The sequence below is a fragment of the Saccharomyces paradoxus genome, chromosome XIV, assembly GCF_002079055.1.
Source record: "Saccharomyces paradoxus chromosome XIV, complete sequence".
Classification (NCBI taxonomy): Eukaryota; Fungi; Ascomycota; class Saccharomycetes; order Saccharomycetales; family Saccharomycetaceae; genus Saccharomyces; species Saccharomyces paradoxus.
This window is the reverse complement of record NC_047500.1, coordinates 618,467-638,237: the sequence shown is the minus strand read 5'-3', so window position 1 is coordinate 638,237 and position 19,771 is coordinate 618,467. Positions and strand designations below refer to the sequence as shown.

At 38.6% G+C, this 19,771-nt stretch overlaps 11 protein-coding genes and 2 non-coding genes across 13 annotated transcripts; 6 read left to right on the top strand and 7 right to left on the bottom strand.

Annotated features, from left to right (window-relative positions):
• Window positions 1-324: 324 nt before the first annotated feature.
• PRP2 (DEAH-box RNA-dependent ATPase PRP2) lies at window positions 325-2,955 on the top strand (the record flags this gene model as incomplete). Its single annotated transcript, XM_033913052.1, has 1 exon — window positions 325-2,955. One exon carries the CDS (start codon window positions 325-327, stop codon window positions 2,953-2,955), a length of 2,631 nt encoding a protein of 876 aa, XP_033768943.1.
• Window positions 2,956-3,076: 121 nt separating this feature from the next.
• CSE2 (Cse2p) lies at window positions 3,077-3,529 on the bottom strand (the record flags this gene model as incomplete). The annotated part of the gene is made up of 1 exon (XM_033913051.1): window positions 3,077-3,529. One exon carries the CDS (start codon window positions 3,527-3,529, stop codon window positions 3,077-3,079), a length of 453 nt encoding a protein of 150 aa, XP_033768942.1.
• Window positions 3,530-3,842: 313 nt separating this feature from the next.
• NRM1 (Nrm1p) lies at window positions 3,843-4,592 on the bottom strand (the record flags this gene model as incomplete). The annotated part of the gene is made up of 1 exon (XM_033913050.1): window positions 3,843-4,592. One exon carries the CDS (start codon window positions 4,590-4,592, stop codon window positions 3,843-3,845), a length of 750 nt encoding a protein of 249 aa, XP_033768941.1.
• A 304-nt stretch (window positions 4,593-4,896) lies between these two features.
• LRO1 (phospholipid:diacylglycerol acyltransferase) lies at window positions 4,897-6,882 on the bottom strand (the record flags this gene model as incomplete). The annotated part of the gene is made up of 1 exon (XM_033913049.1): window positions 4,897-6,882. The coding sequence occupies one exon, from the start codon at window positions 6,880-6,882 to the stop codon at window positions 4,897-4,899; it is 1,986 nt and encodes a 661-aa protein (XP_033768940.1).
• Window positions 6,883-7,162: 280 nt separating this feature from the next.
• Window positions 7,163-8,095, top strand: ATG3 (Atg3p; the record flags this gene model as incomplete). The annotated part of the gene is made up of 1 exon (XM_033913048.1): window positions 7,163-8,095. The coding sequence occupies one exon, from the start codon at window positions 7,163-7,165 to the stop codon at window positions 8,093-8,095; it is 933 nt and encodes a 310-aa protein (XP_033768939.1).
• A 399-nt stretch (window positions 8,096-8,494) lies between these two features.
• Window positions 8,495-10,363, bottom strand: VPS27 (ESCRT-0 subunit protein VPS27; the record flags this gene model as incomplete). The annotated part of the gene is made up of 1 exon (XM_033913047.1): window positions 8,495-10,363. One exon carries the CDS (start codon window positions 10,361-10,363, stop codon window positions 8,495-8,497), a length of 1,869 nt encoding a protein of 622 aa, XP_033768938.1.
• Window positions 10,364-10,973: 610 nt separating this feature from the next.
• Window positions 10,974-11,444, bottom strand: SWM2 (Swm2p; the record flags this gene model as incomplete). The annotated part of the gene is made up of 1 exon (XM_033913046.1): window positions 10,974-11,444. The coding sequence occupies one exon, from the start codon at window positions 11,442-11,444 to the stop codon at window positions 10,974-10,976; it is 471 nt and encodes a 156-aa protein (XP_033768937.1).
• Window positions 11,445-12,062: 618 nt separating this feature from the next.
• Window positions 12,063-13,016, top strand: RPC34 (DNA-directed RNA polymerase III subunit C34; the record flags this gene model as incomplete). Its single annotated transcript, XM_033913045.1, has 1 exon — window positions 12,063-13,016. The coding sequence occupies one exon, from the start codon at window positions 12,063-12,065 to the stop codon at window positions 13,014-13,016; it is 954 nt and encodes a 317-aa protein (XP_033768936.1).
• A 489-nt stretch (window positions 13,017-13,505) lies between these two features.
• ATO2 (putative ammonium permease ATO2) lies at window positions 13,506-14,354 on the top strand (the record flags this gene model as incomplete). The annotated part of the gene is made up of 1 exon (XM_033913044.1): window positions 13,506-14,354. One exon carries the CDS (start codon window positions 13,506-13,508, stop codon window positions 14,352-14,354), a length of 849 nt encoding a protein of 282 aa, XP_033768935.1.
• A 345-nt stretch (window positions 14,355-14,699) lies between these two features.
• SPAR_Ntrna13N lies at window positions 14,700-14,773 on the bottom strand. Its single transcript has one exon. It is a non-coding gene; the product is annotated as a tRNA-Asn (tRNA).
• Window positions 14,774-14,983: 210 nt separating this feature from the next.
• SPAR_Ntrna12P lies at window positions 14,984-15,055 on the top strand. Its single transcript has one exon. It is a non-coding gene; the product is annotated as a tRNA-Pro (tRNA).
• A 779-nt stretch (window positions 15,056-15,834) lies between these two features.
• CIT1 (citrate (Si)-synthase CIT1) lies at window positions 15,835-17,274 on the top strand (the record flags this gene model as incomplete). Its single annotated transcript, XM_033913043.1, has 1 exon — window positions 15,835-17,274. One exon carries the CDS (start codon window positions 15,835-15,837, stop codon window positions 17,272-17,274), a length of 1,440 nt encoding a protein of 479 aa, XP_033768934.1.
• A 1,029-nt stretch (window positions 17,275-18,303) lies between these two features.
• DOM34 (ribosome dissociation factor DOM34) lies at window positions 18,304-19,464 on the bottom strand (the record flags this gene model as incomplete). The annotated part of the gene is made up of 1 exon (XM_033913042.1): window positions 18,304-19,464. The coding sequence occupies one exon, from the start codon at window positions 19,462-19,464 to the stop codon at window positions 18,304-18,306; it is 1,161 nt and encodes a 386-aa protein (XP_033768933.1).
• Window positions 19,465-19,771: the final 307 nt, after the last annotated feature.

The following is a 19,771-nucleotide window of genomic DNA, read 5'->3' as shown; positions in this document are numbered from 1 at the left end:
TCTCGAAGCTCATCGGCAAAAAAAAACTTCGATATGCGTTAAAACAATAAAGGAAATGAGGACAATAAGAAGCAAAATTGAAGATTAATTATCAGAAAAGAAGCTTAAATTCTTTACGTGTTCGTCACCGTGCCGGTTATCTCAAATGCAGTCAAAAACGGTATTAGCTCATATGGCTTAATGACCAGAGCGCGCTGAAAGTGCAAGAAGTTCAGTTACCCGGACACTTGGAAAAGTATATCAATTAACTTTATAAAGTAATAATATAGATTTGCTATATGTTCAGGTCGCTTCTGTATAGGGTAAAAGCATGGATAGTAGCACATGTCAAATACTACATCTGGAACTGGTAAGCGAAGAGTGAAAAGAACATATGAAGTTACAAGACAAGATGAGACTGCAATAGGTACTGGGTCATCTTCCGTGGGTGAGGAAGAGGACAAAGAGGCAGAAAATAAGAACTTTACCTCACAGCCAAAACGATCACGCTATGACCCTAATAAAACTTTTTCTTATACGAACCAAGCTTCAAAGAGTAATGATCTAAAAGAAGAACCACTTGAATCGCAAAAAAGATCTCTAAAATATGGTGGGAAAACAAGGTCAAATAATGAGCTTACTTCGAAGAAAGGTGTGTTGAGTGATTCTGAGAACAAAGCTGAGGACGCATCTTCTAATGCGGGTTGTGAATTAGAAGCTACTCATAAAATAAGGAATGCAAAAGAAAGTGATAAAATAAACAGACAGCACATATGGGAGGAACAACAACTGCGAAATGCGATGGCCAGAAAAAGCGATCATCCTGATGACATTGTAGTGGAAGGGTCTGATAAGTACGATTATGTCTTCGACACGGATGCAATGATTGATTACACTAATGAAGAGGACGATATGCTACCTGAGGAGAAACTTCAATATGAGGCTCGCTTAGCAAAGGCTTTAGAAACTGAGGAAAAGCGTATACTGACTATACAAGAGGCAAGGAAACTTTTGCCCGTACACCAATATAAGGATGAGCTGCTACGAGAGATCAAAAAACATCAAGTTTTGATTATAATGGGTGAAACTGGTTCTGGTAAAACTACACAGTTACCACAATATTTGGTAGAGGATGGATACACTGATCAGGGGAAGTTACAAATCGCCATAACACAACCACGCCGTGTGGCCGCCACTTCTGTTGCAGCAAGAGTGGCAGATGAAATGAATGTTGTGCTCGGCAAGGAAGTGGGTTACCAGATCCGTTTTGAAGACAAAACAACTCCAAATAAGACGGTTCTGAAGTATATGACAGATGGTATGTTACTGAGAGAATTTCTGACAGATTCCAAATTAACTAAATATTCCTGTATTATGATTGACGAAGCTCACGAACGTACCCTAGCTACAGATATCTTGATAGGCTTGTTGAAAGAGATTTTGCCGCGAAGACCCACTTTAAAATTACTAATATCATCAGCAACAATGAATGCAAAAAAATTTTCGGAGTTTTTTGATGATTGTCCAATTTTCAACGTCCCTGGGAGAAGATACCCTGTAGATATTCACTACACATTACAGCCAGAGGCAAACTATATTCACGCTGCTATAACAACTATTTTTCAAATTCATACTACGCAGAGTTTACCGGGGGATATACTGGTGTTCTTAACGGGGCAAGAAGAAATTGAAAGAACAAAAATCAAGTTGGAGGAGATCATGTCTAAATTAGGTTCTAGAACAAAACAAATGCTTATAACACCTATATATGCGAATTTGCCCCAAGAGCAGCAATTGAAAATCTTTCAGCAGACCCCGGAAAATTGTAGGAAAGTAGTTTTGGCAACCAATATCGCGGAAACTTCGTTGACCATTGATGGTATTAAGTATGTCATTGATCCTGGATTTGTTAAGGAGAATTCTTACGTGCCTTCCACGGGAATGACCCAACTTTTGACAGTTCCATGCTCAAGAGCTTCAGTTGATCAGCGTGCTGGTAGGGCTGGTCGTGTTGGGCCTGGAAAGTGTTTCAGAATTTTTACCAAATGGTCATATTCGCACGAATTAGAACTCATGCCTAAGCCTGAGATCACAAGAACAAACCTTTCTAACACAGTGTTACTATTGCTATCGCTTGGCGTTACTGACTTGATAAAGTTTCCTTTAATGGATAAACCCAGCATCCCTGCGTTACGGAAGTCTTTGGAGAATTTATACATTTTAGGTGCTTTAAATAGCAAGGGGACAATAACTCGGCTAGGTAAAATGATGTGCGAGTTTCCCTGTGAACCTGAGTTTGCTAAAGTGCTTTATACAGCTGCTACGCACGAACAATGCCAAGGTGTAATAGAAGAGTGTTTGACCATAGTTTCGATGCTACATGAAACATCTTCATTATTTATTGGTCAAAAAAGAGACGCTGCAGCAAGTGTAATAAGTGAAGTGGAAAGCGATCACATGCTGTATTTGGAAATCTTCAATCAATGGAGAAGCTCTAAATTTTCCAGAAGTTGGTGTCAAGACCACAAAATTCAATTCAAAACGATGTTGAGGGTAAGGAATATTAGAAACCAATTGTTCAGGTGTAGTGAAAAGGTTGGATTAGTTGAAAAGAACGACCAAGCCAGGATGAAGGTAGGCAATATAGCGGGCTACATAAATGGTAGAATAACACGATGCTTTATCAGCGGGTTTCCAATGAATATTGTGCAGTTGGGGCCCACCGGGTATCAGACCATGGGTAAGTCATCAGGTGGACTGAACGTTAGTGTTCATCCTTCTAGTATACTTTTCGTTAATTATAAGGAAAAGGCGCAGAGACCGAGCAAATATGTGCTTTATCAACAATTGATGTTAACATCGAAGGAATTTATTAGGGACTGTTTAGTTATCTCTAAAGAAGAATGGCTGATAGACATGGTTCCGCAAATCTTTAAAAGTTTAATTGAGGATAAAACAAATAGGGGAAGACAGTGAAGGTTTTTTTAACATGTGTATGTATTTTATAGCCAGGACACACAGGCTTCACTCTATATGCATGTTTGAAGATGTGGTATACGTACGTACGTACATAGAGTAAAGATAGATAGTATAGATTTTATCGTTGTAATTTGCGATAAAGGTCATCCAAGACGTCTCTCTTGATTTGCAATTCCTGTTCACGTTGATGGATAATATCCTGCCACTCTGATGGACTTTTACTCAATAATTCCTTGGTGTCTTCGTTTTCTGATATCAAAGATTTACAGAGTTTCAAACGATGCCTAATCGAACCTGTTGAGGTTTCTAATTGATTTGAGAGATTATTTGGATCTTTCCTTATTTGATGTAACGAATAAAAAATATGCGGTATGAATTCACCATTAGAATTGGTGGAGGGGGCACTCAAATTTTTGGGCTGTTGTTGGTTGGTGAGGTGGTCTTTTTCGTCTCTATTTTCTACTGACGAAAATTCTTCTTTTATCGTGTCGGTGTTAGGTTTATCGAGAGTAGGAGCCGTAGGCAGTAAAATCTGGTGTATCTGATTTAAAAAGTTGTTCTGTAGATTCATTTTAGCGACCTTCAGTGTTTATGTTTCTCTGGTAAAATGCTGGTATGCTTCGCTTTTCTTTTTTTTGTTTTATGCATGTTCTTTTTTTTCTTCTTCTGTTTTCTTTGATTGCGGTTACGATTAATAGCCGTAATAAAATTGGAAATGATACTAATAAAATCAGGTTTTTGTATGTTATTCTATCTATTATACGTACAGAACTAAAGCGAAAGTGGGAAGGTAATGTGGAAGATATACGAAAATAATATTATTATTATATACACAATGAAGAAGAATGAAGAAAGGAAGATAGAAAAAACACTTGGGAGTGGGACTATTGGTTACTTGTAAAGAGATGAATTAAAGATTTAGCAGCTTTGATGCTTGTAGGTGTTTCTTGCCTCTGATACAGCGTGCGATTATGACTGTTTGAATGCTTTGTGTTTATGTTGTTGCGTATTGGTGTAGTGGTATCTGCAATGTTCATATCTGCAGTAATACTCAAACCTTCGCTTCCACCGCGGAAACATGTAAAGGAAGATGTATTACCGTGAGAGCAAATGGAATATGGAGTTTTGATCCTAGACTTGGCAGGGGTCTTATAATGACCCTGAGATAGTACCAGTTTCCTTCTCTTGGCTAAAGGCTCTGACTTAGTGTGGGTGGCGACCTCGGAGGGCCTCGTAATGCTATGCTTTGATTTCAAGTCTGTGAAATTTTTGTTTGTTTGCTTAGTCTTGTATTTATAATAGGCAAACTGTAAACGAATTTGCAACTTCTTAGAGAGCTCAGAATAGTCTCTGGGCATTGCCTTCGCGCGAACACTATCCTGGCATGATGTCTTACTGGCGCAAGCTATACCTCCACCACCGCTCCTCACTAAGGGAATAGGCAGACTCTTCGAATTTTCGTATACTTCAGGACTGACCATCAAACTCTTGATAGAGGGAAGGCATACGGCGCCGACGTTGTTCTCCCCATGGCTCCTAGCCTCGTTAACGTCTGCAATATTGGCAATTGCCAGCTTGTTGATCTTCGAGCTGGAAAACTCTCCCAGTGGTAGCCTCTGCTTCATAATGGACATGAATGGTGTTTTTTCTTTATGCGAACGTCACTGCTGCAATTGCCTCTCTCCGCAGCCTAGTTAGAAAACAGTGTTTTGAGTTTGTGTATATATAATCTATAAAAGCAAATAACCAATCACACAAACCTGTCAAAAACCCTTCTCCTCTATCTACTGTCGTTTGTTTTTTCGTTTGTTTTTTCGTCTTTTTTGTTTTGTTTTTGTTTTCTGTTTATTTTCTGGCCTAAAAAGGCGCGTCGCGTCGACGCGCCTTTTTTTCGCTTTCAATTTTTGACGGATGAATAGTGAGTCAATGTTAGTTTATTTACATTGGAAAGGGCATCTGAGAAACCCACTGGCTCAAATTAGACAATTGACGTGGCTCTACGAGATCTCCATGACCGCTTGCAATTTTCAAGATGTATTCATTCAACTCCGCGCTGCCTAGGATGTCTACGTGTTCGGCGCTTCTGGCCCCACCACGTATGTCAAATCGATCTGGCTGATGTTTCATTTCCACAATGGTAACGTTAATTCCGGCAGGATTGTACGGAGAAGCGCCCTGGGCCCATTTGTGGCACATCGAGTGCGCTACCAGCGGAACGGTCCCGTCGCCCTCGGTGAGGAATACAGGCTGCTTGCTTTCGTAGTCAATGGTCAAGTTCAGAGCAGACGAGTCATTTTCTTCCTTATATACATATGCTCTTTCTGTTGGGTTGTTCACCCCGTATATACAATAGATTTTCATGTGGGGAGCTTCTGGTAGTGGTACCTCCATCGGATTCGACCAGTGCTTGTGATGTAACTCGTTTTCTCTTAGCTCTTTTTCATTCTTGGAATAGCCAAATGTGTACTGCTCATGTACCCTCCTTTGGAGCCATTCGGGTGAGATTGACAATGTCATGTTAATGGCGTCTTTCATCGTCAAATTTTTGTTGAAAGCATCGCTCGTATTCCTTTCAAAGCGAATGAAATTACCGTATGTATCAGTGTTGTTATTTAATGCGTCCTCTGAAGATGACTTCATATCCCCCCAAATAACCTCTTCTCCCTTTGGTAGCATTGATGGTATACCCCCCCACGTTTGTAACATTCTTACTCTCTCAATTCTAGAAAAGAACTTTTCCAAACCATACATAGCCAAGGTATTTAGTTGAATAGTATCTTTCATTTCACCACTGATCAAAGCTGGAACTGCCTTGGGAGCACCCAGAAGCGTCCCCGCTGCATTAATGAATGAATCTATGTGTTTATCAACCCAGCCACGACCACCATTACCATAAAGAGGGCCTTCAGCTTCGACCCATTTCATAAAATAGAAGATGATTTGAGAACCCATGGAATGCCCAATTAGACAAACTTTTTCACCACTCAGTTGGTGAAACAGTTCGATCTGTTCCTTCAACTTCGTGAAGTACCTGTCACGTTTTTCCAAATCCAAATATGCTAGCCTCCAATCATACGCAGCACTCGTCATTCTATTGGGTTCATAGCCAATCACTCCCAGATTTTGGAAAACTTTATTCCAGATCCAATACCCCGCAATGAAATAGTCAGTTGATTCGAAGCCCTGCGCTGCACGTAGCGTAAAATTCGGTGGGTCCAGGCCTGTTTCAGGATCTAACATCACATGTTTCAACCAACAAACTTTGTCCATAACCATCGTTCTCAGCATGTAAAAACTACCCCACAACCGTTTACGAAAATGCGCAGAACTATCACACTCATCGTCTCCAATAACTCCCCAACTTTCAATTCCTGTAGAAATGACACCGGGAACCATCACGACAGGATGTCTGGCTTCGATGTTGTAATCACGTAAGAGTTGTTTACCAACGGCGAAATTTTCACTGAGATCATCTAAAGAAGATGTGGAGTAGTTGCCAGTCTGAATATCATCAATAAACGAACTTAAACCTTGTGGGAGAACATCTTTCCAATCATCCAAATACACTTTAAGTGAATCAAAATTTACAAAGTTGTCAAACAAGTCACTATCGCTATTGTGAACATGATAAGCGCCTAAGCTGAATGGTAAAAGCACACCTAAGAATGCTCCAAGAATGAAAATCAGTCTTCTGGAATCTCTCCAACGTTTCCTACCACTCCCGTCCCTTTTCTTGTCAAATTCGTTACCATGCTCTTTCCTTCTTGCACTGCCACTAATACCTCTCCTTTTCTTATGACCTAATCCTTGTTGATGATGTATGTGGTTTCTGTTCTCTCGCTTGTTATGAGCAGAATTTCCCCTATCATTCTCACCAGAATCACTCTTCCTGTTCTGAACATTTCTTCGAAATAGTGTGCCCATTTTCTACTCGATTGCCACCGATTTCGTTGGTAGAGGACCTTTTTTATTAGTTGTTACTATACGCTTTTTCGTATCGGTATTTAGTAGATTTCGTATTTTTCAAATTTCACCTTCTTGGGCTTTCAACTTTGTACTCGGGCATTATTATTATAAGGGAAGCAGGGCGAAGGGCTATTTTAGAAGAAAGTATGTAGCTGAATGATTACATACACTTGACGTATATCAAGCAAGCTAGAAGTTAGGAACAAAGCAGGACAAGACGTAATATAGTATTCTCATTATGATTAGGTCTACACTAAGTAGTTGGAGAGAATATCTTACTCCCATAATGCATAAGTCTACTTTTTTAACCACCGGGCAAATAACTCCTGAAGAATTTGTACAAGCAGGTGATTATTTATGTCATATGTTTCCCACCTGGAAGTGGAATGAAGAGTCGTCAGATATTAGTTACAGAGATTTTTTACCGAAGAATAAGCAGTTTCTGATTATTAGGAAAGTTCCCTGTGATAAACGTGCTGAGCAATGTGTCGAAGTTGAAGGACCAGACGTAGTCATGAAAGGTTTTGCAGAAGATGGAGATGAAGACGACGTTCTGGAATATATAGGGTCTGAGACTGAACATGTGCAAAGTACGCGCGAGGGGGGAACCAAGGATTCGCCTATCGATGATATTGATGAGCTAATACAGGATATGGAAATTAGAGATGAGGATGAAAATGACAATACAGAAGAATTTAATGCTAAAGGCAGCTTAACCAAAGACATGGCACAGGAAAGGTACTATGACCTTTATATTGCGTACTCGACATCTTATAGGGTCCCTAAGATGTATATAGTGGGTTTTAATGCTAATGGTTCGCCACTGAGCCCTGAGCAGATGTTTGAGGATATATCAGCAGATTATAGAACAAAGACAGCCACCATTGAAAAACTACCCTTTTATAAAAATTCAGTATTATCTGTCTCCATTCATCCATGTAAGCATGCTAACGTAATGAAAATATTGCTTGATAAAGTTCGTGTGGTCAGACAACGAAGAAGGAAAGAGCAGCAAGAAGAACAAGAATGGGACGGTGTTGGAGATTGGGAGGATTTACAAGACGATATCGATGATTCGTTGCGTGTGGATCAATACTTGATTGTCTTCTTAAAGTTTATTACCAGTGTTACACCGAGTATTCAACACGACTATACCATGGAAGGTTGGTAAAATTTTAATATTTTCCATATTAGCTGCAAGTCAAGTGGTTAAAGTACAGGATAAACAAGAAGATAGGAATTAACTATAAATGTGCAGGAGTAATTTTTTTCTTTCGGGGGTCAGTCCATTTTTCTTCTCTGATCTTATTTTAATAAAAGGAGATAAAACCACTTTTTTGAAATGGATCCTTTCTTAGTCCGTATTGATTCTTTTTTATCAATATTGATGTTGTTTTTTTTGACGGTTTTAATGTTAGTGCCGGCATAAATATATGAATATCTACCTTAAAAACTAGTTTAATGACAGAAATATGTATAAGTTAGGTGACAAGCAATTATATATGTATATATATTTATATTTATAAATGCTAGGTTTCTTTTTACAAATACATATAAAAAGGCTACAATATCAAAGCTCTATTAGTAGTTCCTCCTGAGGAGTTGGCGGCCTTTCTTCTTTGATCGGAATTTCAGAGGGGCTTGCAGAGATTGGTACAGTTAGCTCCGGTTGGACAACTTTGCGTGCAGGAACAGTCGGGAAATCGTAACGTGTAATACCTTGAGGCCGTTCATTTCTTGAATTTTCTCCAGTTTCTGTTTCTACGGGATACGGCCTTTCGCGGGATTCTTGGGTAGAAGATCCCTCGTCTTGCGCTGTTTGTTTTTCTTCGTCGTCGCCCTCTTCCTTTGGATATGGTGGGTCAGAAGGCGCAAGTTCAACTTGCGCTTGAGACTCTTGCTGTGCGTGTGGTACCACATTAATGGTTTTTAAGTGATCAATATTAGTGGTAGGAGATGGGTTCGCTTTTACTGGCTGTTGGTATGAAATCTCCTGTTGCGGTTTGTACTGATGAGATGATGGTTGCTGGAGAGGAGGTATTTGATAATTTTGCGCCTGATTGGCCATATTCTCCGTTGGGTAACTGTACGGGTCAGAAGGGACTTGCGGAAGTGTGTATTGTTGAGACAAATTGATGCTTTGTAGCTGTTGCTCCAATAATCTATCGTATATATTCATAATTTCCGAAATCTTGCCGTTCATTTCTATTAGAGTATTGTATTTTTGAGCTTTATCATTTAAGGCATAATTCAATCTTGCTTTGGAACTAAATACTTTTTGTGCCAAACTCTGTAATTTGGAGTCTTCTAGAATTTCGTTCAAGGGCCTCGATTTCAATTTTTCAACGAGTGATGCAAACATGTATATGTTGTCTTTCTCCTCATCAGATAAATCAACGGACTGAATAGGTTGAGGTTTAGGTGGTTGCTGTTGCGGTTGAAGCTGTCTGGTGGCTTGTTGACGCTCACTGCGTAGTTTTGCTTCTTCAGCTTCTCTCAAGCTTTCTTGAATGGCAGCTTCTAAATCTGGATCTTCTTCTTCTTCTATCTTTTCTATCTTCCCCGCACTCTTTGATTCCACAATTGGGACTATAGGCTCACTACTAGCGCTATTTCTTGATTCTTTTAAGGAGAGTTCTATTGCTCTTTTTATCAGCTCCTCTTCGTTTTCAGGAGTTGAGTAGTCCTTGTCCCTTCTTTTTCTGTGACGATGCTTCTTTGATTTTTTACTTTCGTCATGCCTCTTCAAATCGTAGTCTTCAAAGCAGCTATCACATACTCTGACCAGCTCATATATCCCCATATCAGGTAACGCTATACTATTCGATGAGTGCTCTTGGCAGAAAACACCACCACAGGAACGACAATGGTGTTTCCTATTCAGCAAAGAAAACTTTTTGGAACAAATCATGCAAGCATCAGAATCGATCCAATCTGCTGGTGTTTTCGAGTCAAACATTGCAGTCGGAGAATTGGAAAGTGTTAACTTTTCAGGGAATTTGATGCCCCGAGATATTAGTTTATCATAAACTTTTGCCACGTAGTTTAGTTGCGAATCATTCTTGAAGGCAACGTATAGTTCATACACTATCGTCTTCACCAACTCAGACAGCTCCTCGTTGCTATCCTCTCTTAAAATAACATGTTCCATGGTATCCATGAACTCTCTGGAACATATTTCCTTAATAAATGGTGTTCCACCATTTTTTACACATATGTTGGTAAGCTTCCAGGAAGATAATTGGGTATTTGGATTATTTGCCGTATTGAGAATCCTTTTCTTTATACAACGCATAGAATCTTTAGGATTTACCCTTCTAGATCTTAACACATCTGAAATTTCCAACGCTATGGCGAGATCAAGGTCACCATTGGGAATGCTCTCACTAGTGGCTTGTTCTATTAATGCATCTAACTCATTTGGTGTGCTGACGGACATACTGTTCTTGTTTCTTTATTCGCTGCACATTCGCTTCGTCAAAGAAATATCCTGATAGTTTTACATTTCCTATTTAAATTCCTTCTGCTAATAATTATAATTCAAATATCATCGAAATTTTCAGAAAAGGAGGCCGAGCAAGATGATTTTGCTGCTCCGCAAGAAATGGCAGTAGCGAATATTGCCAATATTTTGTGAAAATTACCTTATTTAAGTGGGGCTCGCAGGGCACAAGGTATCTATAAATGTATACAAAATGACTGTTTTGACATGTTATTAAGAAATTTTCGTGGGATCACCTGGTTTGATGAATGATAAGCTCAAAATAAAGAGCCCAGTAAAAAAGTTGATTCAGCCACATATATAGCATGTGGTTCGCTCCGGAGAGTTTGCTTTGCCTGCTTTATATTCTACTGCATAGTTACTGATGGAACTTCATGGACATGATGTGTTAACTGGAGCATCTTATGTTGATAAATTGACTGAATTGTGTGATTGGAATTACAATAGGAAAATATAGTCGACTATGTCTTTTAATCTTGGTCTTGTTTGGCAGCGAAAACTAAAACGCAAGCCTAGGGCATATACATGAGTGAAAAATACTGTAGGCTTACTCTTGTATGAAATCATTCACTTCGACCTCTTCTAAGATCAAATTTTCCAATGGATTACTCATGAGTTTACCAAATTCGTCAAATTCAAGTCTTGCTACATTCAAGTCATTAGCAGATGATACATCGATTTCATCCTTGATAATATTATCAGCCGGCGGAGAATTCTTCAGCTTTTTATAATCCTTGCCTTTCAACACATACCACAGGTTGAGGCATCTTCTTATAATTTCGGGATTGCCGGTTTTTGCACCTTCTTCATTCCATTTATGGAAGTTAGAACGACAAATTTTGAGGGCTCTAGATCTCAAATGCGCATGCTTTGCTATATTCTGAAAATATGGCTCCAATAGTGGAGAGTACTCCTCAGGAATTCTATTCAAGTCGGTTAATCCATCTAGTAAACCTTCTAAAGTAGAGTAACTGTATAAATCTATCATCCGTGGTATCTCTTCTCTTTGCCTATGCATTTAGTTTCCTTTGATTTTTCAAGCATGTTTGTAAATTTTTTTTCATTTCTTCTCACATTTCACTACCTCTTAGTGGCTGCTACTTTTTTTAATTTTAGTTGAGATTTGTTCTGATTTCGCACCTAAAAAACTCAATAACGTGCCAGTATATTATATATGAATGAGCTTTTACACGTTTCAAGGGCGTACAAAAAAAAACTCAGCATCAAAAGGCTGCGAATAGAAGCAGATTCTTCAAAGGTTTTGCTTCATATGGGCAATTGAGAAGGTACTGACACAACATATTACGACTGCAGTTTGTCCGCATTTTTCCTTACATTACATATAGTAGCTTACTCACATTTACCCATTAACGTACTCACAGTAAATATGTAACCTCATTTCTCAAAATGTTTAAGTACTTATTTGGTAATAGATTTAGAATCCAGCTATATGATATAGCAATTCTTTAGTCTTCCTTCTGTTTTTAAGTAACATCGCGCACAGGCACTTTTTTTTTTCCTTCAAATCTTTTATTGTATTAAAAATTTTCAAGTTGATTTGCGATGTATTTGTGAGATGAGATCATTACAGAAAATCTTAATCAAGTGAGGACGTTACAGCACCAACAACCTGAATATGAGTGGAATGATAGAAAATGGGTTACAGCTATCGGATAATGCTAAAACCTTACACAGCCAGATGATGTCGAAAGGAATAGGCGCATTATTTACACAACATGAACTCCAAAAACAGATGGGAATCGGGTCGTTGACGGACTTGATGTCCATTGTACAGGAATTGCTCGACAAGAATTTGATCAAATTAGTAAAACAAAACGACGAATTAAAATTTCAAGGTGTTTTGGAATCCGAGGCACAAAAGAAAGCCACCATGTCAGCTGAAGAGGCGTTAGTATATTCTTATATCGAGGCTAGCGGTAGGGAGGGGATATGGTCCAAGACTATCAAGGCAAGAACCAACCTCCACCAGCATGTAGTTCTCAAATGTTTGAAAAGTTTAGAATCCCAAAGGTACGTGAAGAGTGTTAAGAGTGTGAAGTTTCCTACAAGGAAGATCTACATGTTGTACAGTTTACAACCGTCTGTGGACATTACAGGAGGACCATGGTTCACGGATGGAGAGTTGGATATAGAGTTCATCAACAGTTTATTGACTATTGTTTGGAGATTCATATCGGAGAACACCTTCCCTAATGGCTTCAAGAATTTCGAAAATGGGCCCAACAGAAACGTCTTTTATGCTCCAAACGTAAAGAACTACTCTACTACACAAGAAATTCTGGAATTTATTACAGCGGCACAGGTAGCCAACGTCGAGCTAACTCCTTCAAATATCAGATCTCTGTGCGAAGTCCTAGTGTACGACGACAAGCTGGAAAAGGTCACGCATGACTGCTATAGAGTGACCTTGGAAAGCATTTTACAAATGAACCAAGGTGAGAGCGAACCGGGGGCAGATAACAAAGCTTTAGAGGATGAAGAAGATTTTTCCATCTTTAACTACTTCAAGATGTTTCCGGCCTCCAAGCACGACAAAGAAGTGGTCTATTTCGATGAGTGGACAATCTGAATTTCTTTAACCACCCCTAGCTCACCCTAGTACGTAATATAATGTATCATTCGTGTTGTAAGTAGATAGAAACGCAATACAGGAAAGCCGACCTTTCTTCCAACCATCACGGCTGAAATGCTCCTCCGTTGACCAATTACGGACGCTAAAGAGCGGACGCGGCTAGAACGGCTCCATCCTAGCTTGGCGGACGGAGAATTCCGATACCAGCCGACATAGCAATAATAGTAACAGTACATGCTATCAGCCCCGCAATAATTTCACGGTAGATCATCAACAGTCTCCTCATTTATGAATGATCAGCAACTTCAACGGATTTAATTATCAAGCAGCTACGCACTCCGACAACGGCCGTGATCATCCTTGAACAAGTAAAGTATATAAAGCAAGAGAACTACTCTGCCTGGAGTTTGAGTAGCCTTAAACAATTATGTAACATTTTATAGATCAATCGATATCAATTTTCTACTGCAAAAAGAATAACAAAGAATGTCTGACAGAGAACAAAGCAGCGGCAACACCGCTTTCGAGAACCCTAAGGCCCTCGATTCCTCCGAAGGTGAATTCATCTGTGAAAACAACGACCACAGTCGCCACTCCCAGGAGTCTCTATGTAAAATATATACCGCGGGCAAAAACAACGAGTACATTTACATTGGTCGTCAAAAATTCCTAAGGGATGATTTGTTCGATGCATTCGGAGGTACTTTGAATCCCGGTTTAGCCCCTGCGCCAGTCCATAAATTCGCCAACCCTGCTCCACTGGGCCTTTCCGGTTTCGCCCTCACTACGTTTGTGCTATCCATGTTCAATGCAAGAGCCCAAGGTATTACTATACCTAATGTTGTTGTTGGGTGTGCCATGTTCTACGGTGGGCTCGTTCAACTCATTGCTGGTATTTGGGAAATCGCTTTAGAGAATACTTTCGGTGGTACAGCCCTGTGCTCCTTCGGTGGTTTTTGGTTAAGTTTCGGTGCTATTTACATCCCTTGGTTTGGCATCCTGGATGCCTACAAGGACAAGGAATCTGATCTCGGAAACGCTCTAGGGTTCTACCTCTTAGGATGGGCCCTCTTTACCTTTGGTCTTTCTGTTTGCACAATGAAGTCAACTATAATGTTTTTTGCCTTGTTCTTCCTCTTGGCTGTTACTTTCTTACTCCTATCTATTGCGAACTTCACAGGCGAGGTTGGCGTTACTAGAGCTGGTGGCATCGTTGGTGTGATAGTTGCTTTCATTGCCTGGTATAACGCTTACGCAGGTATTGCTACAAGACAAAACTCGTATATTATGGTTCATCCCTTTGCATTACCTAGCAACGATAAAGTGTTCTTCTAAAAATAAAAAAAATACAGTCCAAAATAACTATTATCCTCATTATATATTCTTATGATCCATTATTTATGAAAAGCTTAGCAAAGGTCGAAAAAAATTTGCCTCTGTTTTATTTCACATAGAATCTTTTATAAAACAACACTCTTTCCATGCATTTCTGAACTACTTTCTCTCTATTTACAGAAGCACGTTTACTTCTTTGCTATTGACACATGTAATATCGCGTGAAAAGGAAACAGGATGTGGTAGCGCATCAGGTGTACAAAAAAGTGATTTTCATTAATAAGCGATACCAGCTCAACTATCAGTTGCTCTTTGACAAGACTGATAGCTGAGCTGATGAAAAAACGACCCCAGTGAGGGTTGAACTCACGATCTTGCGATTAACAGTCGCACGCCTTAACCAACTTGGCCATGGAGTCATTTCAAATTCTGCAAAATCTAAAACTTTTGATGAACTTACCTACACAATCTAACGATCGAGTGATCTCCTCGAGGTTTGCTGAAATAGGAGTCTATCAACTATCGACTGGTGTTCATATTTGGCAATTAAATAATGAGAAATAGGTGAATGAGTTCATTTCATTAAGTTGCTAGACAACTAACTACCCGAAGTTAGAACAACTTCTAGTGGGCGTGTGGTCTAGAGGTATGATTCTCGCTTAGGGTGCGGGAGGTCCCGGGTTCGAGTCCCGGCTCGCCCCCATATTGATCTTTTTTATCAATATCTGTTATTATACAGTCCCAGCTTTAGTGGGAAAGAGTTTTTCCTTGAGCAAGAATAAGAAAACCCATCTCATTGTTGTTAGCCCAATGATTCCCTTGTCAAATTGAATTTTCCGATTTACTCGCTCAGGTACAGCGTTAAGGGGCTACCGCGCTTGTCACTCTAAAAAAGAGGAGCCATGAAAACCAATCAGCATTGGCTAGAAATGCAGGTAGAGATTACTACATACTCCAATAAGACTTTTGCAGGAAAAATTTCCTGGAATAAATTAAAGTCTCCGAAGTTCGCATTTCACTGGACGGCTCTATTAATCTGTGTAAATATGAGCGCTTTTACGTTTACGTTGGCTTTGTTTTGTATTTACCTTGCGTTTTTGTGCTAAAAAGGCGTCACGTTTTTTTCCCGCTGCAGCCGCCCGGAAATTAAAAGTATGACCCCCGCTAGACCAAAAATACTTTTGTGTTATTGGAGGATCGCAATCCCTTTGGAGCTTTCCCGAAACTATCGACTTATCCGACCTCTTGTTGTTTAAAAATGTCAATTGGTGTTCATCCACTATATAAACGTTCAAAACTTGCAGCAATTGTTCTTTACCCTTCCCCTAATATGAATAATAAATATTAAGGGGGAATATTTGCTGTTTACAAAATACAAACCAGGTTTGTTTTAGCTTCTATTTGCATTTAAATAATTAGGATTATAACCATTAAAAAAAAGGAAAGCAAAACATATAATAATAAAATACTATTTACGAAAATGTCAGCGATACTATCGACCACTAGCAAAAGTTTCTTATCAAGAAACTCCACAAGACAATGTCAAAATATGCAGAAGGCTCTTTTTGCGTTATTGAACGCTCGCCACTATAGTAGCGCCACCGAACAAACGTTGAAGGAGAGATTTGCTGAAATTATTCCAGCGAAGGCAGAAGAAATTAAGAAATTCAAGAAAGAACATGGTAAAACCGTCATTGGCGAGGTCCTCTTGGAGCAAGCTTATGGTGGTATGAGAGGTATTAAAGGCCTTGTTTGGGAAGGTTCCGTGTTGGACCCCGAGGAAGGTATCAGATTTAGGGGTCGTACCATTCCAGAAATTCAAAGGGAACTACCAAAGGCTGAGGGCAGTACAGAACCTTTACCGGAAGCTTTATTTTGGTTGCTATTGACGGGTGAAATACCTACCGATGCTCAAGTTAAAGCTCTTTCTGCAGATTTAGCCGCTAGGTCAGAAATTCCAGAGCACGTTGTCCAACTTTTAGATAGTCTCCCAAAGGATCTACATCCAATGGCCCAATTTTCTATTGCCGTGACTGCTTTGGAAAGCGACTCTAAGTTTGCCAAAGCATATGCTCAAGGTGTGTCTAAGAAAGAATATTGGAGCTACACCTTTGAAGATTCGCTGGATCTGCTAGGTAAATTACCTGTCATCGCTTCCAAAATTTATCGTAATGTATTCAAGGATGGTAAAATTACTTCAACAGATCCTAATGCTGACTATGGTAAGAATTTGGCTCAACTTTTGGGCTATGAAAATAAGGATTTTATTGACCTAATGAGACTATATTTAACTATTCATTCTGATCATGAAGGTGGTAATGTTTCTGCGCACACTACGCATTTGGTGGGTTCTGCCCTATCTTCGCCATATTTATCTTTAGCCGCTGGTTTGAATGGTTTAGCTGGCCCACTGCATGGCCGTGCCAATCAAGAAGTTTTGGAATGGCTGTTTAAGTTGAGAGAAGAAGTGAAAGGTGATTATTCTAAAGAAACAATTGAAAAGTACTTGTGGGATACTTTGAACGCGGGGAGAGTTGTTCCAGGTTACGGTCATGCCGTTTTGAGAAAAACTGATCCTCGTTATACGGCTCAACGTGAATTCGCATTGAAACATTTCCCAGATTACGAGTTATTCAAATTAGTCTCCACTATTTATGAGGTTGCCCCAGGTGTGTTAACTAAGCATGGTAAGACTAAGAACCCATGGCCAAATGTTGATTCACATTCCGGTGTTTTACTGCAATACTATGGCCTAACTGAGGCTTCATTCTACACTGTATTATTTGGTGTTGCCAGAGCCATTGGTGTATTACCTCAATTAATCATTGATAGGGCTGTTGGCGCTCCAATCGAAAGACCAAAATCATTCTCTACTGAAAAATACAAGGAGTTGATAAAGAAAATCGAAAGTAAGAACTAAAAAAAATTTGGTTCTTGATTTAGGGTATGCGACTATTTGAACATTGTATTTTTCATATACAAATGAGTACATTATAATTTATATATATATATATTACATAAGGAAATGGCTATGACTTCATGATTGTTAGGTTACGGTGTCTTCAATCTATACTGGCCATATATTATATTTAACAAAAGGTATTAGTGAATAGGTTACAAAATGTGCTTGAATCCTTGTAAAGCGGGGTTGAGCTCGCACAATAAACTTTTTGGTGAGCTTCGTGCCCTGATTTTAGCAGAACATTTAATTATAGGTCTGAGCACCACGCAAAAGTGTAACTACCGTTCATAATGTATCAAAATGAATTAACAAGATGACAAGGTTAATGGCATATAGTTCTGCCTGTCCTAAATTAGAAGGTGCAGTTAAAATTTAGTGAAAAATGTAATGTGGACCGGTGAACAAAGCAATTGTAGAATTTTCCCCCTTCACTTCTTATTTTTATTCTTACCTCAAAGATAAATGCCACTTAAACACTAAATAAAAATTATGTTGTGTATGTCTACCAACATCACTTTATGTTTGCTGCTACTAGGTTTCCGTGACTAAATAAGGAACCCGTTTTCCATTCGTATTTATTCATATCACTCCAGCGCCATTTGGGGTACTTTTAGTAGAAATAGCAACACTTTATCAGTTGTAGTTAATTTTAAGTTCGGAATTTTTAAGTTGTGCGCATAAAAAAAACTCCTTGGCAAATATATAAAAACATGATTTTAAACTTCGGAAGTCAAATACATTAAAAATATTAAAATAAGCAATAATTTAATAATTTATATTATATGAAAATATTTAAAAATATTTACAAAAGCATATAAAATATACACGTGATTTACTGCAATCATTACACCCAAAAGCACATTCGCAGTTCTTCAACCAATTGAAGTTTTACGTCTGCTTTCAAATGAGGAAGACAGAGAGAACAATCCGATTTATAAATGGGCTGCAAATTCTACTTTTACATTACTTTTTTTATACATAATAAATTCACTCCTCATCATCGTCTTCGTCAAGATCTGGGAGTGGGTACTTGAGGATGCAGGCTATACCTGTCAATTGGTCAAGTTCCTCTCCAAGAGAATGCAAAGTACTTAATACCAATGCTTTCCCTCCATTGCTCTCAACAGAGTCCATTAGGTGTAGATACTTCTCTCTTTGTGCAATATTATCGGAATGCAAAACTTTGTCCGTTAACAGTAAATAACTAATCGCCCCATAATCTGCAGCTTTAACAACTTCTTTTTCACCATACCAAGCTTTATCGTCATCCTTGTTTAAGTGCAGCAAAAATTCATCCATCACCATGATTTCTTTGGAGTACTTAGTATCTTGCAGTTTTGAAGCATATAATGGATTCTTCAAAACTTCATTAATGCCCTGTAAGTAGCCCGTGGAGCAGTGGGCTATAAAGAACATTCCTTTGTTGTCGAGAATTGTCTTATTGTGTTCCTCTTCGGCATACTGGAAAATTTTGTCCATTAATATCTTAGCGTAGAAGCCTGGAGAACAAAGAATAATAGTCTTCAATTTGTCAAAATTTAAATCTTTCTTCATTGCATTGTAAATTGCTTTATAAAATTTTTCAGTTTTTTCATCAAACTTCAATATATCAGTGGTCCTCTTCTTTTTTGGCATACTATACTCAATTTTTTGTTTTAGAATAGTAGAAGAGGATGTCACTAAACAAACATGGGCGATTCCTTCCTGTAAAACCACCGCTGCGGTGTCTGATTTATACTCAATATTGCAGGCTTCGTTTAAAAGTTTTTGCATGAACTTATTAAAATTTTGTTTTATGATAGTGAAGGGATATACATAATCAAGGGTAAAACTCAAATATTTACCAACAGGTATGTCGACATTACTAGCCCCACTTTCGTCGGTAACAGTAACACCTTTATATTTCAAGTACTCATCCTTCATATCAAAATCCTCAGATATTACTTTAATCTTTAACTTAACCAAATCTGTACTTTTTTTCTTACCAGCTTCATCAAGTTTAGAGGTGAACTTCTTCTTAAATATCAACTCGTCATCTTTATCAATAATTTGATAAACAGTAAACAGATCTTCCTTGTCTTCCGGCAACAGAGTAATCACTGCCCCTCCTTTGTTAAAAGAATCCTTTTTCAGACTAATAACTTTCATAGTTTATCGTGATAAAAATGCAATAATTAGACAAAGAAATTATAGGCGCAACAACAATACTATAGGGACAATGACCCGTTTAATTTTCTTGCGATCATTATATCAATTTACAGTTAATGTTAGTAAAAAACTTTACTCTCTGAGGTGCAGCATTTAATGGTGTTTACTTACGTCACACTGTACGGATTTTTTTCATAAAAAGAAAATTTTTTTCAACTTTGCTTTAAAAAAAAGATGAGAAGCGATGAGATGAGATAAGTCTCAATTGTTTGATACTTTTGTTGTTAAGTTTCTAGAAAGAAGAGGC